The sequence below is a fragment of the Geospiza fortis genome, unplaced genomic scaffold (genome assembly GCF_000277835.1).
Source record: "Geospiza fortis unplaced genomic scaffold, GeoFor_1.0 scaffold54, whole genome shotgun sequence".
Taxonomy (NCBI): Eukaryota; Metazoa; Chordata; class Aves; order Passeriformes; family Thraupidae; genus Geospiza; species Geospiza fortis.
The window spans coordinates 10,055,362-10,073,770 of NW_005054301.1; the positions used below are offsets into that span (position 1 = coordinate 10,055,362).

The window sequence follows — 18,409 nt, forward strand, 5'->3', positions numbered from 1 at the left end:
GTCCCGGCCGCTCGCCACCCTCCGCGTTCTCCGCGGTGGCTCCTGTACAGCCCGTCTGGGATGGGAGAACAGCAGGTGCCTGGGTCGAACTTACCCCACTTTCGCTGTCTCTTAATTTTCTTGTTTCTCTCGCTAACACTCATTTCTCCGCTCCCGGAAATAACGATTTAGTGGTGTTAAGGCGAGGTAGAATACTTATAATGCGATCCCACTTTTTCTGTCTGAAAGTGGTTTTATGTAGGATTCGAGCAGGAAATGCAGTCTGTAAACATCTTGGAGAATCATAGGCAGTGTTTAAAACACAGAAAACCAGTTTACTAATATTAAATTAGTTTTTAGAGTAAGATAATATCAAATACATAACTGGTAAGCAGTAGTTGAGTGGTCTGTAATATTATGGTCCTAAATTTTATAAAAATCCTAGCTGTTGTATTTCTGTAACATCTCTGAGTTTTAAGCTATTGTGAAAGAGCTGATTCAGTGTGTGTTTCTTCATATAATACTAATTTCTGATTCCCTTTTGTCGACATGCCCTTGATGGGGTTATTTTTTAACTATTAACTCATTAGCAGCAAGTAAACAAGTAGGCAGACTTTGTCCAGATCAAGCTTCTTCCTCCCACATCACCTCCCCCCTGTTTGTAGGGATACTGTCCAGAATTTCATATTTACCTATGAGTTTGATAAACTACTTCTTCTCTAAGCCGTGTTTTGAAAGAGTATTATTTTTCTTGTATGTCTAACATGGAGAGTAACTTGTTTTGTAACTCATTAGGTTTTATATGAAAATAGTAATGTGTGCTGTGTTTTTAGGCAAGGGAGGTGGATTTGACTGTTTGCTAAACACAAAGTTTAGGCAAGGGGACTTTTTTGGTCTTCAGCTTGCATGTACAACTCTGGCATTGGGCCAGCAAATAATGTTGTTTTCCTTATATGTATGTGAATTATTTGAATTATTCACTGGATTTTTTGAAAGCTATGAATTAAATATTTTTTTCAAGAAAGCCCCCAAATAACCCAACAAACCCCTAACTTTTGAAAATGGAAGTGATTTTTAAGTTGTCTTTTTATATCCTTTGACATAAAAAGCCTCTTTTCCCTATGTTTGAATGTTGTTTTAAAAGATTAAGGATTTGAACTTTTAAAAGGTTTCTGAAGATACTGAAAGTCTGTAATTGTACATCTCAGTTTTTTATTTTATGGATTTTTGTTTAAATTGTGAAATTCATTATCTTTCTGTGTTTGAATATTTTCATGAGGAGGTAATGCATCTCTCATAAAGCTGAACACTTTATAATAAAGTGATATTAAAGGAGAGGATGGTCAGGACATCACTTACTTTCTCTTAGCTTTAAGAATACTCAAAAGCGTTGAGCACAATTTTTCTAGCTGTAATTTTGAGTTATCCTCAAAACAGAGCAAACTCTTTACTATTTACCTGCTTAGAAAAAAACCCATTTGCTGATAAGATATGTGAAAACTTCCTTAATTTCATCCCAAACATATGCTGTACATTTTAGGGAGGAGCAAATACAGAAAGTTCAACAACTAGGTTGTGATGGTGATTACTTTTTTTACTTTTTCTTGCCAGGTGAAAACTGCAAAAGTGTGAGGCTGACTGAACAGAGAAATTAATTGTGCTGAAGTTAGTCTGGCTTCTACAATTAAAGGATATTTTTGGTACTTTTTAATTGAAGTGGAGGCGGCTTTTTTTTTAATAAAAAACCATGGCAGATGTGGATCCAGACACGTTGCTGGAATGGCTGCAGATGGGGCAGGGGGATGAAAGGGATATGCAGCTAATAGCACTGGAACAGCTCTGCATGCTGCTTCTGATGTCAGACAACGTGGATCGCTGTTTTGAAACGTAAGTACTTCTGGCTTTCCTTTATGGAATGTTATTTTCCCCTTTCTGCAGCTGAATGTAATATTTAACATTCCTAGAAACTTTCAGCCTCAAAAATGTTTTTACAAACTGAACTTCAGTTTAGATCACTGAAATCAAGTGTTTCTGTTAATGTCATGTGTAGTGCCATTGTCTGATTAAAAATGCAGTGTTTTTTGGGTGATACACAGTGCCTGTTCTGACACAGGAGCTGGTTGCAACTCTTAATACATTTCTTTCAATTAAATGATGTGGATTTGTGTGTGTGTATGTGTGGGGTGTTGGTTTTTCTTTTGTTTCTTTGTTTCTTTTTTTCTTTTGGGGGTGGTTGTATTTTTGTTTTTTGTGTGTGTTTTGGTTTGGGTTTGGTTTATTTTGGTAGAGAAAAACTTTTTTTGCACTAGGATTATGATCAGCTGGATATATTTAAGCATCCATACTCTCACAGTACTTTTAGCAAGGGATATAGTAGCTTTTTTTTGAGTTCTGCAAGTCCAAGCAAAAATCACAAACAATCACCACTGTTCCCACAAATATTTTGCCCCTTCTTTGGGGCACGTTGCTGTTCATGCCACCCTCCTTCTCAGCTGCATTTGTACACGTTATATAGCACAGGCCCTGCACTCAATTCTTTGTATGTTTCTCACAGCACAAAATGCTGATATAATCACTTCTGTTACTTGAGTGTTGCTGTGCTTGTGTGAGGGCCCACCACTAGTCTGGAAAAGGTGGCAAGAGTGTAAGCAATCACAACTTTTACTTTTTTGATTGGTTTCTTCAGTTCTGATTTTCATGCTCTTGCCTCTCTTCCTTCCCATGGTTTTGTTCATTGCTCTCAGTTTCTTTTCATAATAAAATATGGCTAGTGTTTTTGAGATACATTCTGCTTTTTAGGAGTATGGATTTAGCAGCACTTGAGAAGGTAGCTGTCTGTTACACTGTTTAGTTTTGTAGCTCTGATGGAAACAGTTTTCAGACTTACCTCTTAGAAGTTCTTCTCATGACTGTATTTATTACAGGAAATGTAAAATCCATATATACACCTCTAAAATTTGGATTTATAGTAGTTGCAGAGCATTGAACACAATTTTGTAAGGTGCTTTAGAAATTGAAGCTGCCTGTTCTTTGCCTTGGTGAGCTTACAGGTAAAATTTTGACTTGAAGAGCCTTACTGTAGTGAGATCCATTCAACTTCCCTGTCTGTCCTCATACTGCTGATGGGGGGAGCCTCTTCTGATTAATCTGGGTGAACTGCCTGCTTCAGGATATTCTGTTCTATACTGGTGTAGAACTAGGTATAAGCATTTTTAAGGTTATCTTCTGGCTATTTGAGAGTCAGGAATGAAATGTTAACTTTAAAAATACAAACCAGTTGTGGGTTTTATGCATCTTATTTAGAGCAGGCTTTTATTTCAATATAAATGAATTAAATAGTCCAAATGCTTCTTTTTTTCTTAAGGTGTATATAATGAATGCTCTGTTATTGCACTGTTGTGGTTTTAAAATTATTTATATCTGAAAGAAGAAATATTTAAAATGCCATTTGGCATTTTAATTTTTCTTTTGAGTGTTGGTATAGTGTAATTTTACTGGTCTTCTAAGTTCTCTGTTTCTTTTGCTCTTGTAAGTTTTCCTTAGAAGAGAATGAAATGTAAGTAGGGGAAGAAGTTACCAAAGTTCTCCCCCTGTTGAAGTGATTTTGCAATAATGTTGAAACTGCCACTTTTTATTGGCTCTGTGACCGTACTGGAGTATGTGATCTGGTGCCATGGCATCTGGTGAGCTGACATGGTTCATCATTACCTTCTTCCCATTTCTCACCCACCATTTTTATTCCTCCCAACCATACTCTTCTTCCTGCCACTGTCAGGGCTTACTGGACTCCTAATTCTTGCATGTGCAAGCTGCTCTTTGAACCTGCTGAGGGAGGTTGTTAGTTTTCTGCTGTTACAGTGAGTTACAGCATATAGGGAGGTGACTGATGAGCACTGGTGGAACTGCATAACTGGAGATATGGGAGAAACAGAGAAGAGTATACAGTCTTCAGTGGAGAACTTCTCAGTGATTGTCTTGTGTGCTTATGTGTGCCTGCATTTCAAGGTGACTTTATTTTGGAACTCTGTGAGAAACAGGTATCTTGAAAAGTGTTTTTAAAATCTTTCCAAATGACAGTTGAAGTATTGTCATGTGCTGAGAGGGTATAAGTAAAATGATAATGGATAATATTTTACAGTTCCTTTTCAGCTTGTTTTTTAAAGGAATTGCTGCTTGCTGAAATAGGAGATTTACTGTGTGACAGAAGGGCTGCTAAACTCTTTTTTTCAGGAACTAATCTTGAAAATATTTTCAGCATGCATGATCTAGAATATGGATGTATTTTTCTGTTGGTAAGAAAACCAGTCTCTAGACTTCACAAATTTTTTTCTTCTACTAAGTAAGAACAGCATTTCTAAGTTTTTGGATGCTGTGCACATGTTATTTGAAGATCCTGGAATTGTTCATTTGTATTAGTTTTATGTTGACAAAACATTAAAGAAAATTTTTCATCTCAACAACTTTGAGATGGACTTCTAAACCAGTCAGTTTCTTGGAGAATGAAATGGGATGTTTTTCACATCTTATTTAGAATAACTTTAAATATTAAGTATTACTCCACTTTTACATAACATATTATGTGCTTTTGTGGTGTAAGCTAAGAAAAAGCCCATCATTTTAGTGAAGTACATCTGATGATTGAAAGCTGGGTATGGTGAGGACTGGCAAAACTGAAACAAGACCACATTAGAAGTATTGACATGAATGCTATGCATCTCTAAAACCACAGCACAGTTTCCATACTGCTTTCTTAAGGAGTTAAGCATAATACACAATCTCACTAAGCCAAGAAAGCACAAAGTTGAACAGGAAAAAAAGGTATTGAAATGTTGGATTCAGAATCTTGCACTTCATTTTTGCAAGAGTTACTTGCAGACATGTTCTGAAGGAAATGATATAGCTAATAACAAAAGTAATAATTTGCTTTTGCACAAGAGTAATGGATATTGGAACTAGTGTTTCAGGTCAGCTCCAAACTGGAAGCAGGCACACATGCAGGGTGGTGTATTTCATAATGTTCTTGCAGAATTCTAGCAGCATCACAGCAGATTTCGGGTAATGCAGCTGATTAACAGGTAGTGCTGCCAAATAATTGATGTTTCTTTACTTCTTCCCAGATTTACATATTACATCCAACTAAATGGTTTTGGAAGTTACTCATATGTTAACATTACAAAAATCAGTGGTATATTCATCTTCTGGTGATAATGAGTCACAGGCTCTGCTAGTCAATTATAATGAAGAATGGCTAACATTTTACCAGCAGCAAAAGCCACTAACTTGAACTACAGAAACTTAATTAATGAGGAGAAATGGTTTTGTTAAGTAGTTTAGTTGGAGTAAAGCAGCAAAACTGTTGTGATTATAAGTGTTAGTCCCAAATTGTAGTTAAACTGTGTGCTATTAAATGCACTTGAACAGGAGTTTAAGGAATGCATTTAATAGGAACTTAATTGAAATTTTGGGGTTTTTTTTGTCTTTTAAATTACCTGTAACAGTTTAAATGTATGTAGAGGCTCTTAGTTGCAATCTCACATTATTAATGTAGCTTTTTTCTGAATAGGTGTTTCCATTTATTCTTTTTTCACCTCGTGCAATTGTTTCACTTTTTGATGAAATAAAATTAGATCTCTTCTGGATGGGCTTTCTGTTGCTGTCAGAGTAAAAGTACGTAGCAAGTAATTACAATGAAAATTTGTAGATTAAGGCACTGCTATAACAAAGTAAGACCTGCTTAAAACCTTTTTACGGCAGATGAAATAGGCCTTATTAATGCTCAGAAGGAGAAAACATCTTCCTGTTTGTCTGTTCTGTAAGTTACCTCTGTATATTTGGCATTAACAGATTTGCTAAGCAATAAATTATCAGGAGTTATCAGCTCATTTGACAAATACAAACAATTTGTACGAAGGGTCATATGTTAGGATTCTAATGTGTAAAATAGACATCCTTTCAGTTTATTTTTAGATCAAATATGTTTACTTTAATTCACACAGAACCTTTTTCTTTTCAGAGTATCTATTCACTAGGGAAGAAGTGTATATCTTTATATTGTATTTGCTAGCAAGTATAAGAAGAAATTCTAGTGAACCAAAGACTGTTCATGTGAGCTAGTGAGACTGTTAGAGTAATGTGGAACAGTTTAGCTTTACTTCCACCTGCTTTAAACTACATTCTCCTGTGTTTATCAGGATTGCAAAACTCCAGTAAATCAAAATTAGATATATGGACAAAAAAAGATCCTTTAGAGATAGGGATAGAATTCCAAAGTGCTGGTTTTCAGGAATATGTTTACAATCTGGGCTGCCTTTACAAAGCATCTTTGTAACTCAGACAGTAAAGTGCCCTTTAATAGATCTGACAATTATGGAAAAACTAACAGGCTGAGAGAGCAGCTCTGTTGGTATCAAGGTGGTTTCATGTTTTATGTCTTATAGATTTGCTTGTTTTGTTATTCTAAGGAAAAAATAAAGTCAGATCCTTGTTACGCTTTTGTGCTGGAGTGCAGCAGTGAGTAAACTAGAGTAAGTATTGCTGTCAACAATAGACTACAGTTTTCATTATTTTTAACCATGGAAAGCCTATGTTCTTAGTGAATTATTGGCTTTTGTTGCTGGTTTGCACTAATGCAGACATCTCTCCCAAATGAAATTTTGTAACCTTTACAGTGGCAAGTCTCATGTGATTCCTACTAAGCTTTTTTTCTTTTAATGAAGGCAGAGGGTATGGCAGCAGTGAAATATCAGTAATTTACTGGGTAGCCTCCAATATAGTGGGATCTTCATCATCCTATAGAGTGGTTTTCTGAGATGGAAGTAGGGGTGTGCTCTGTATTTTTCCAATCTTGTTGCAAGGTAATGTTTAGAATCATTGCTAATTTTAAGGCTGTTTTGTTGTTGTTGTTTTTGGTTTTCTCTGTTTTTCAGTTACAAGAATTTTAAAATACTAATGTCTTTCTGGTTGCTCTTTGTAAAATGGGAATTGTGGCCTCATTGTCTCTGGTATTGTGGAAATTAATTAACCTTGTCTAGTTATTTTGAGAATCTTAATGGTTGCAAAGTCAGAACGGAAGATTAAGTCTAAATTGACACCTTCTCTTCACTCATGGCCCTTATATTTTATATGCTTATTACTGGATTGAGCATCTTGTTTGATACAAGCATAATGTGTAGCTAATGCTTCTGAGAGGGCATCCTACCTAATTTTACCCTCTTTTGCTATTAAATCTGCAGCCAAAGTTGTTGAAATTTACTTGCTCTTTTCCGTAAGAATTGGCCAGTCTGATGAATTCTGTAGACAGCAGTCAGTTGACCTTTTCCTATGCAGATTAAAAGCCTGCTCTTACTGTAAATGTACCTGCACACAAGGATTTCATCAGCTCTTGATCTTCCTCCCCTTCTCTAGTTCTTCAATTTACAAGTTCTTCAGAAATACTTTCCAGTGTTGCCTTCATCCATGCTGTTTGTAGTAGTGCCTTTGACTTGCTGTTAACAGTTGAACATGCCAAGTTGTGTTAGATGTTTCAAAAACTTTGTACAGGAAGTGTGGTTTTAGTTATCTGTCTTCAGAGTTGCTTTCAAGGATATGAGTGCTTTCTGCTTAGGTATGGCTTGATGTATTACCTAGACTAAGATCTGTAACTTGGCAACTGTGTGTGTTAAAACACATTTTGTTTAAATGAGCCCGTGCCTCTGGGTATTCCAGACAGCTCATCACATTGTCACTATTTACTGGTGTGGCATTTAATTTTTTTTTTCTAATGATACCTTCAAGTATTCTTTGTTTTGTTCAGAATTTTGTGTGTGAAATTAAACTGAAGTGATTCTTGCAAGTGCTGTGCAAAAGGTGGGTGCAGGATGTTAAGGCATCGGGTTGATGACTTTTGAAAGTGTCAGCTTTTAACAGATTGTATGAGACCAATAAAAGATGTTACAGGAATTTCAAATTGCAGGGTTCCTTTCTTGCATGACTAGTGGTCAAGTGATTTTTAATATTGGCCTCTTAAGAAGAGGTATAGATAGCACAGATGTTAAGTAGATTACTAATAGGGAAGTGGAAGTTTTCTTGTGTAAGTCAGTTTTTTTTTGAGCACCTGGGAATCCAAAAGTAGCTGGTGGTTAGATGTGCATATTTAGGCACACACACAAAATCATACTTTTTGTTTAAATTGCTTATTTCCTTTTGAAATGCTGACAGATGTAATATGTACGCAAAGCATTATCTGTTTCCACAATTGAGGTTGCTACTAGTGGAAGTCATAGACAAAAAGACCTGTAGTTTCACATTCTTTAATTTATTCAGCTATTGTGGATGAAGAGTCTGTAAAATATTTACAAAATGCTAGAGATTGGAGAACAAGCATGTGGAATTATTACCCTGAGGTATGGCGTAGCTTTTATAAGATGCTGAAAAATGATAAAGGCAGCCTAACAGCCTGTTCTGTATAAATTCAGGAATAAAGCAAATGGTAATCTATTTAGAAATACAGAATTTACCTATCCTGTGGAAGCTGTTTCCTCATATGGATTGTTCTTACTTTTCATTTTACACAACTGATATTTATCGAATGTGTCGTTGAATACTAAATGTCCAATACTAATTGTCTTCCTGCCTAATAATGAACTCTCAGAAGAGGGTTCAGCTCCATCATTTATTTAGCTAAAAGAAAGTTTGAATTTTTTTTTAAATGTCAAATTCTAATTCTAAATTAATTTCTTCTAATTTTTAATAAAGTGGAGTTTGTACTGGAATGAATACAGGATGGAATTGTTAATTCTCCAGTTTAATTTTATTGGCCTGGGCTGTGGTTGCAATTAAGAGTAGGGATTCAGAGTTGTGCCAGTTTTAATGTTTTGTAATTCTGGAAAAAGTTCCTAAATTGTCAATTAATTTTTTGGCTTTTCCGTGTACATTTAAAATACAGTATGGTGTGTCTAAAGTCTTATACATGAGTGGTGTTTTCTGGACTTCAGTTGTATTGTAACAGTGTTATATGAAAACAGTGCAAAATGTGTTTTGGTAATGGATCCAGAAGAATACATACAGGCAGTGCAGGTGTGTGGGTTCTCTTGTGGATGGTCTGGATTACTCTGCTGTTGGTTTTGGTTCATATGTGGAAACAAAACAGTCTTCCAGTGAAAGAACAATGAAGGGAAAGGCTGAGATCTCTTCCCATAGAAAGAGTTACGGAAAGGAAAAACAAATTCATAAAAAATGAGTTGGAACTACTTTTGCTTTAAGAAAAATCAGTTGTGCAGGATGTTCTTAAAAGTTTCACGGTTGTGTGATGTGTTGTTGTAAAAGTTTATCTGGTATATTTTTCTTCAAAAACTGTTACTAATGAGAGTTAACTTCACTATTTTAGTTTTTGTTTAAAATTATTATATACTGAGTAGTGTAGACACACATAATTCCTTATTTTCCCACTTTTAACTGGTCTCAGCAGATGGTATGCATTAAAGATCCAGCTGTTGCTGGCAGGCAGCTGGGCTTGGTTTTCTGCCCCAAGTCACATGTCTTGGACCAGGCAGCTTCTCTGAAGACTTCGTCACATGCCAGGGGCTCCATCGACTGAATCCAGCGGTTACTTTGGAATTGAGTAACACACCCTAATGCTAGCAGCAGTTGTTAACTGTTTTAGTGATGAACTGAGCTGGTCTTTTTTCCTTCCTTAAGTTCCTTAAGTTTTTTTTTTAAAGCATGGCAGTAGTGTAGTCTTCACTATTACTGTTTCTGTTTTAGCTAAGGATTTTAAGTGCATTAAAATATGAAATGTAATTACAGAAATGAATTTACAGTGCCTATTTTTACTTCCTCGGTATCTTTTTACATTGGCAAGCTGTAAAATCAGCTGAGTCACTTCATTAGAGTTTAAGGGATTAGCACTGGCAGGAGCTTACTGCTGTAGCTATTTAAGAATTTTGTATCTGTATGGATATTTCTGTTCCTAAAGAGGTGGGTGTGTGTGTAAATGTTCAGAAGTGTGTCAGCACATGGAGTTAGGCTGATTATAGTGCTGTAAATTCTGTAGTAATATAATTATACTGACATATTTTCTTAGTCTTTCTTGACATCAAGATGATTATGATATTTAGAAAATATTTTTAGATCAAGTATATTTTTTGCAGAGAAAGAATGCATATTAAAGAATTTGTGTTTTATGGTTTTTAGAACCTAATAACTAATTTTAACACTGAAAGTATGACTATATTTAAATAAAAATTATACAGAATCAGTACTTTTTAATGTGGTTTACTTCTTGATGTCAGTACAGGAAACAGAGAATGCTCTAGTACCCTAATCTTAATGGATCATAATATAGATGCGAAATATTGATAAGGAATATTACCTATTTTGGACAAACCTATCTTCCAGCAAGATCTTTGAAGCATGGTGCATGGAAAACTTGGAAGATAGTTATTAACAGCAGCTCTTCTCCTGGAAGTACAGGAATAAAATTGAGTGGACATTGAGAGCTGCAAGACTTAAAGTAATTAGTAAGAGCTCTAGTGTGGGTTGTAGAGTAACCTCATTAACTTGGTCTTTCACTAAGGAGTAACACTGAGTGACCTCATTAATTCACTAAGTAGTCCCTAATCACTCTTCTGAAATACACATTTGAAGCGCTTTAGGAAGTGCCTAATGTGGTATTAATACAGCTCCCTAGAAATAAAAATCTAAAAATATTTTCCTTTCATTTTCATGTTTATTAAAAAAAGGGCCTAAATAGAAACCTGAACTTGAGAGGTACCTTTTTGCCATTATTTTCTGATTTGAAAAAACAAACACAATTAAAAAATAGCTTTTTCTGTATTAAAGAAAACTCATCATCTTTTTGCTAGTTTCACTGGAAATAGGTAATTGTGAACAGTGATTCTTCGCCTACAACTTTAGGAATTTTTCTGTCATAGTTTCTTTTTTTTTCTGAGATTTTCTGAGATACTACTTTTAGTTAATATATGGTCTGGATAAAAGCAACGTGTGAACCCAGTTTTGATACTGGGATGATTTAGAAATTATGCACTTAGCCTTTTTTTTTCCCTTGGTAGGTGTTGATGCTTGCAGTAATGGCAGGTTTATTGGTGTATTTTTCTCTTGGAAATCAAAAGCATCATTTGTCAGTAGATGGAAGTGTACTAAAAGCTTTGGTGTACTAAAGTGTACTAAAACCACTGGTTGCTATCCTGTCACATCAGTTCATTCAGTGCTGTAGCTTTGATCTCAGTTTCCCTTATGTCCCAGGAAGTTTTGACAGCCTTGTTTTTCTTATGTAGACTGTTTTCTAAAGGTGAGTCCAATGTTCAGCCTGTGTCTGTGTTATGGACACTCCTGGAATGCTTTGTTTACTACCTGTCAAAATACAGTTTAGTTCTGAGCATAGCCTTAGTTGGAACAGAAATAAGGTCTATATTACTATAGGGTCCTAATATTCCTCAGCCAATATTTGAAGCAGTTTTAGGTCCTTTTGATCTGTTTTGGACTGCCTAAGAAAGCCAGTAAGGATTTACCTTGGAATTATGGTGTAATAGTGATGTATACATAACATGATTGTCTGATTCACTCTTTGGCTCCTGCTGATGTTGACTGTATTTGCTTACTTGGTGCGTCATTAAAAAGAGGGGCTGGTCCTGAGAAGGTGCTGTGCTTGGCCTGTTTGCTAGTATTGCTTCCAGGTAAGCAGGGGATTTCTCTTCCCTCTGCTGCCTTTGCTTATGCTTTAGTGCCTTTGCTTGGGATTGGATTGGGCTACTCTGAAAACCCATTTTCACAGTTTAGAGGTATACAGACCATCCACTGAATAAAAGCAACACTTTACCTCTCTTTTTATTGCTCAAATGCCTGCACAGAGAAATCCCCAGTCAAGTTGCCTCAACAGGAGGGAGAGATGTACTTTGGGCATTTGCTGTATGTCTCTGATGATGTTGTACCTCATCTTCATTGTGGGGCTGGTGTTCCCACCTAGCCCTGGTAGTTCTTTCTCTGGCGCTACTCACACAGGCAATTCTCCCTGAGACAATGCAGAGCTGGTGCTTATAGTTTCAACCACAGGAGACCCATGTCGTCACTTAGAGCAGATTTGGGGATTAAAGGGGGATCAGTGTAAAGCTGACCCGTGTCCTTTTGTTTGTATGCAGTTATTGATAGAGACGTTAGCTACAGCATAAAGATTGAAGTCCTTCAAAATGTCAGCTAGGCAATTTTATACTGTAATTGTTTAGCCACCTGTTTGAGAAGATCATGGCTGGAGCATCAGGGATGTGTTCGTATATCCTTGCTTGCTATCACAGGCTGAACCATTGATCGAGACTGTGTGAATGACAGAACTGGTACTTCTAGTCTCTTGTTTTCAGGAACTTTACACAGTGGTAAGGCCTGAGGGAACTTCAACAGGCCAAAAGAATCTGAATTTATCTGTATGGTCTGTGTGTGCTTATGAGTGTAATCTGTAGATCTCCAGAGGAGACTCCACAACCTTTCTGTTTGTAATTGCCAAGTCACCCTCCATGAAAAGTCATTGGAGTCCCAGGTTACTAGAAAAAGAAAATTTTGAAAAGGAAATATTGGACCTATCTGTAAAGGTGGAAAGGAGGACCCTGGAAACTACTGCCCAGTCAGCCTCACCTCTGTGCCTGGGAAGGTCATGGAACAGATCCTCCTAGAAGCTGTGCTAAGGCACATGAGGACAGGGAGATGGTTTGGGACAGCCAGCATGGCTTCATCCAGGGCAAACCCTGCCTGACCAACCCTGTGACCTTCTGTGATAGGGTGACTGTGAGTGGACAGGGTAAGGGCTACAGATGTCATTTATCTGGATTTCTGTAAAGCCTTTGACAGGCTTCCTCCTAACAACATTCTTTCTAAATTGGAGAGAGAAGGATTTGCTGGGTGGACTGTTAGATTAGAAATTGGTTGAATGGTCATATCCAGAGAGTAGTGGTCAGTAGATCAGAGTCCTGATGGACATCAGTGACAAGTGGTGTCCCTCAGCGATCTGTTTTGGGACCAGTGTTATTTAATATCTCTGTTAATGCTATGGACAAAGAGATTGAGTGTATCCTCAGCAAGTTTGCAGATGACCAAACTGACTGGTGTTGATGACAAACCTGAGGGGTTGGATACCCTTCAGGGGAATGAACAAGGTTGAGATGTGTGCTCATGGGATTCTCATGATTTTTAACAAGACCAGGTGCTGGTGCTGCACTTGGGTCAGGGCAACCCCCAGTACCAGCACAGGCTGGGGATGAACAGCCCCAGAGCAGCCCTGCCCAGAAGGACTTGGGGGTGCTGCTGCCTGAGAGGCTGCACATGAGCCAGCCATGGGCACTGCCAGCCCAGAGAGCCAAACGTGTCCTGGGCTGCAGCCAGAGCAGCGTGGGCAGCAGGGCCAGGGAGGGGATTCTGCCCCTCTGCTCTGCTCTGCTGAGAGCCCACTGCAGGGCTGCATCAGCTCTGGGCTGCCAGTGCAGGAAGGACATGGAGTGAGTCCAAAGGAGGGCTATGACTGGAGGGATGGAGCATCTCTCCTATGAGGAAAGGCTGAGAAAATTGAGGTTGTTCAGCGTGGAGAAGGCTCTGGGCTGACCTAATTACAGCCTTCCAGTAGCTGAATCGAGCCTACAAGAAAGCCAGAGAGGGACTTCTTACAAGAGCATGTGCTGACAGGACAAGGTTACTGTAACGGGTTGACCATGGCTGGATGCCGGGCACCCAGCAAAGCCACTCTGTTGTTCCCCTCTGCAGTTGGACAGGAGATAGAGAATATGATGAAGGGTTCATGGTTGAGATAAGGTGTGGGAGAGAGATCACTCATTAAATACTGTCATAGGAAAATCAATGTTGAATTGGGGATATTAACTGAATTTATTGCTAACAAAATCAGAGTAGAATAATGAGAAGTAAAATAAATCTTAAAAACACCTTCTCCCCTACCCTTTATTCCTTCCCAATCTCTACTTCATCCCCCACCAGCAGTGAAGGGAGATGGGGAATGGGGGTTACAGTCAGTTCATCACTCATTGTTCCTGCTGCTGCTCAGGAAGAGGAGTCCTTCCTCTGCTCTAGCATGGGGCTCCTCTCATAGGTAACATTCCTCCAGGAACTTCTCCAACATGTCCATCCCATGGGCAGCAGTTCTCTACAAACTGCCATGTGGGTCACTCTTCCATGGGGTACAGTCCTTCAGCTTGCTTGAGTGCGAGTCCCCTGGGTTGACAGCCTTCTCTTGGGCATCCATCTGCTCCAGTTTGGGTCTCCTCCATGGGCTGCAGGTGGATCTCTGCATCCCTGTGGGTCTCCATGGGTTGCAGGGGAATCTCAGCTCCAGTACTTCCTGCCCCTTTTCCACCTTGGTGTCTGCAGAGCTGTTCATCTCACGTATTCTCACCCTGCTCTTCTCTGGCCACAATTACATCTGTGCAATGACTTCTTTTTTTCTTAAATGTATTGTCACGGAGGTGTTGCTACTATTCCTGATAGAGTCAGCCTTGGTGAGCAGCAGGTCCATCCTGTTGCCACCTGGCATTGGCTCTGCAGGACATGGGGGAAGCTTCTGGCAGCTTCTCACAGAAGTCACCCTTGTAGCTCCCTCTGCTACCAAAACCTGGTCACATAAACCCAATAAAGTTTCCCAGAGAAGCTGTAGATGCCCCATGCTTGGAAGTGTTCAAGGCAAGTTTGGCTGGAGCTCTGAGCAACCTGGTCTAGTGAGAGGTGTCCCTGCCCATGAGGTCCCTTTCAACTGAGGCCATTCTGTGATTCTGTGATGAGGCCTAGTTTTCTTATGGGGAGACTGGAAATCATTCCTCTAAGTCAGAAAACAAAGATACTGACAGCAAGTGGAGATTGTTCTGTACCTGCTGATTGAAAAAGTGGCCTCTGATTAGTGTAGCTAGAGGTTCTGGCAAAAAGGTCATTTTAAAACACTCTTAACCCTTAAGTTTGTGCTAGAGAGCTGTGCTTTGATAAGGACAGCATTGCTGATACAGTGCACAAGCATTTGTGTGCTGACAAATAATTCAGTATAAGTGATATGCTCTTAGTATTTTACTGTGTCTGCTAGGTAATTGGCTCTGGTGGATAGGTGATGGAATTTTAATTCTTTAATTTTATTTAAAAAATTATAGCTGAGTTTCTTTTGTGTTGTGCTTTATTAGCTGTTAAATGATAGAAAAAATGTAGGTTTTAGATTTGCTAAGTGGCTTTTAACTTTGCATCTGTGTGGCCATCTAAGAAAAATGGTGTACTACTCTTGCTAGTATTAAAATAGATAGTGGATCTCACTACCTTCCACTTGGTAATATCTGTGTGGGTTTGGTTTGTTTGGGGCTTTTTAAGATTTGTGTTTATTGGATATTTTTTCTTGCAATATAGTTTGAAGAACCTTGTTCATAGCAATGTTTCAGTGATCTGCCTGGTGTTGGATAAATTTCAGTATAAAAGATCCCACACAAAACCCTTGAATACATTGTCCACTTGTAATTTTATGTACTGAAATGCTTCTTGTGTCATGACATGGTGGTCATCTAATAATGAGTACAAGTTTCAGACCTTTTATTCCCACTGGATAATGTCTAAAACGCAAAGTTACTGTTTAAACCCTCCTCAAAGATGTAGAGTTAAAGAACAAATTTCTTAAAAACAACAGACAGGATAGGCTGGATAGGCCAATAAAAGTTTTACATTTGTGTTTGAGCTTTATTGAAACTTCACTTATTGATTTGTCACTAAGTATTATTGGGTAATGTATTTAATTCTCAGACAATGTTATTAGTTACTTCACAAAGCATGGTAAGATCTTGAAGGAAACTATTAGCATTTTGCTGTCTCAGGATTTGGTGTCTTTGTGTGAGTCACTGCATACCAGATGGGATACTGAATGACCTCTGAGTCTTCAGAATGATTCATCAACAAGTACTTTACCTGTCTTCTAGACTAAAAAATATGTTGTTATTGTTGTTCTTTCTTCTTTGGATTTAGAAAAGTTTTAGGCCATCTTTTTCAAAACCAAAGCCCTTCTTGAAGGAAAAGTTGCAATATTTGCTTCCTGTAGATTTAGTCTGGTCTCCTACATCTAGGGTTGAGGTATCCAGCTATTTTTACTACTGTTACAGCATATATCCCCTTCACTTAATTCCCTATCACCTTGGAAGTGTTTTACCACTGTGGTGAGCCATCATAATGCTAAGTTTTGCTAAATATGCTGCTGGAAGATAAATTGATTTAAAATACAGCTCCATGTCTTAGAACTTCTGATCCAAATCAGTATTAGCCCCAGCTGTTCTAATAATGAAAAGTATTATTTCAGTTTATAGTCTGTAATGTTAAGAGGAATAGAAGGAGGACCATTACAGCTTGCTTTTTTTGTGTTGAAGTTTTGGGGATATTCTTTACCATTCTTGCATATGGAAATGAGGCTAACAATAAAGAGGAGAGCCAGAGGCTACTGAGACATGGATATGGAGAGAAAATGCAGTAGATGCAAGCTACATTAATTAAATATGTTCTCAGTGTGATTAAGGCGAAATAATGAGGCAGGGGAGGAGACTGAAATAGGATAAAAAGACAAGGGAAATAACATAGGGAAGAAGGACCACTCAAAATCAAATTGTGTATTAAACCCAAAATCTTTAGTCCTTGTATATAAAATTTCGTGACTAAGTAGCTATTAATTATCATGAACCTTGAAGCACTTTTAAGAAAACATGCATTCTGTTTGGTGACGTGAGGTTAATTCCTAGAAAAAAATCCCAACAAGATAAATTTTTCCCCTGTATGACTGTAAAATTTCAAGACTATCTTCTTCTTCTGGATTCTTAAAGTAACATCTTTTCAGATTACCTATTTGAATTTTCATGTGTGTATGATATGTAGGGTTATAAATTAATGTTCTGAACCAACTCTAAACTAGTTGAGCAAATGATGTGTGCATGGAAAGTGTTAATGTGGAAGTGTATAAAATTGCTTAATGTAGAGAAGTGTGCACGACATAGTAATGTGTTGTGTGTTTTTTCCTGCAGATGCCCTCCTCGAACTTTTTTGCCAGCACTGTGCAAAATTTTTCTTGATGAAAGTGCTCCAGACAATGTACTGGAAGTAACAGCTCGTGCCATAACTTATTACTTGGATGTATCGGCTGAATGCACCCGTAGGATTGTGGGAGTGGATGGAGCTATCAAAGCACTTTGTAATCGTTTAGTAGTTGTTGAACTTAACAACAGAACGAGCAGAGATTTGGCTGAGCAATGTGTGAAGGTAAGTATACTTAAGAACCTCTGGTTTTTAAGAAGGAGTTGGATTATTTGCTATTTCCAACGAGCATCCTCATATTCCAATCCTTTTTTTTTATTAAAATGGGATAAAAAAATATAGGCTATGACAAAAGTGTCCATGCTGACGCTGCTGCTTATCCTTACTGTCAGTCTGATGTTCTTCACAGCTCAATTTTTTTTAAAGAAATGTATAGAAAAGGAAACAAAAAATATTAGAAGAAATTTCTTGTTTTTCTTGTTTGTCTTCTGTGACTAGAATGCTAATGGAATGTCAAGGGCTATTTTTATGCCACCAAAGAAATGAAGAATTGCTCCAGATACTGATAGATTACTTGGTGTAAAATAATTGTCTACTACCTCTTCAATAGCACTAGATACAGCTCCCCTGCACCCTTGTGAAGTTTTTAGAGAAATTTAGAAGACGCTTACAATCTCTCATTTAAAGCATAACGCATGGTCATGTGGTAGCATATAGTTGGAGTTCTTGATTACCATGGCATCAGAATTTATGCATGTGTTTCCTATTTACTGTATGCAGTCAACTCAGAAGTGCATCACCGGGGTAATGGTGCTCTTACAAGTTTCAAAACTTTCAATTGTGTGTTTCTCCCAGGATGAGAATTTATTATCTGTTTTCATGAACACTTGTTACGACCGTGCCTTTGAGGAATGTTCTTGTATTGGCTCCTATATATTTGAAGAAAGCTGTAACTACTAACTAGTAGAGTACTGGAGGCTTTGGCCCCTTTTGGATGTTGAGGAAGAGAGTTGTTTTTTTTTTCCTTATTGTTTAATTTTCTTAACTGGTTCTGTAGATGGATGCAAGTATCTGACTGTGGATATAAATAACTGACTTTTTGTGTGTACTTTATTAAAATTAAATTTCTTTTTGGCACAGGTGTTAGAACTAATCTGTACCCGTGAGTCAGGAGCTGTGTTTGAAGCTGGAGGGTTGAACTGTGTTCTGACATTCATTCGTGACAGTGGACACCTTGTTCATAAAGATACTTTGCATTCAGCTATGGCTGTTGTATCCAGACTCTGTGGCAAAATGGAGCCTCAGGATTCTTCATTAGAGATCTGTGTGGAATCACTGTCTAGTTTATTAAAACATGAAGACCATCAGGTAATGTAATAATTTGCTCACTGTGCTGTGAATTTAA

General features: G+C 37.8%; 1 protein-coding gene across 1 annotated transcript in view; it reads left to right on the plus strand.

Moving 5' to 3' along the window:
- The first annotated feature begins 15 nt into the window (after positions 1 to 15).
- HECTD1 (HECT domain E3 ubiquitin protein ligase 1) overlaps positions 16 to 18,409 on the plus strand; it is a 58,638-nt gene continuing 40,244 nt past the window's right edge. Inside the window, exons 1-4 of the mRNA XM_005417496.2 lie at positions 16 to 75; positions 1,591 to 1,866; positions 16,995 to 17,229; positions 18,145 to 18,372. Of these exons, the coding sequence (XP_005417553.1) occupies positions 1,727 to 1,866; positions 16,995 to 17,229; positions 18,145 to 18,372 (603 nt within the window). The 5' untranslated portion in view covers positions 16 to 75; positions 1,591 to 1,726. The remainder of the gene's footprint in view (positions 76 to 1,590; positions 1,867 to 16,994; positions 17,230 to 18,144; positions 18,373 to 18,409) is intronic.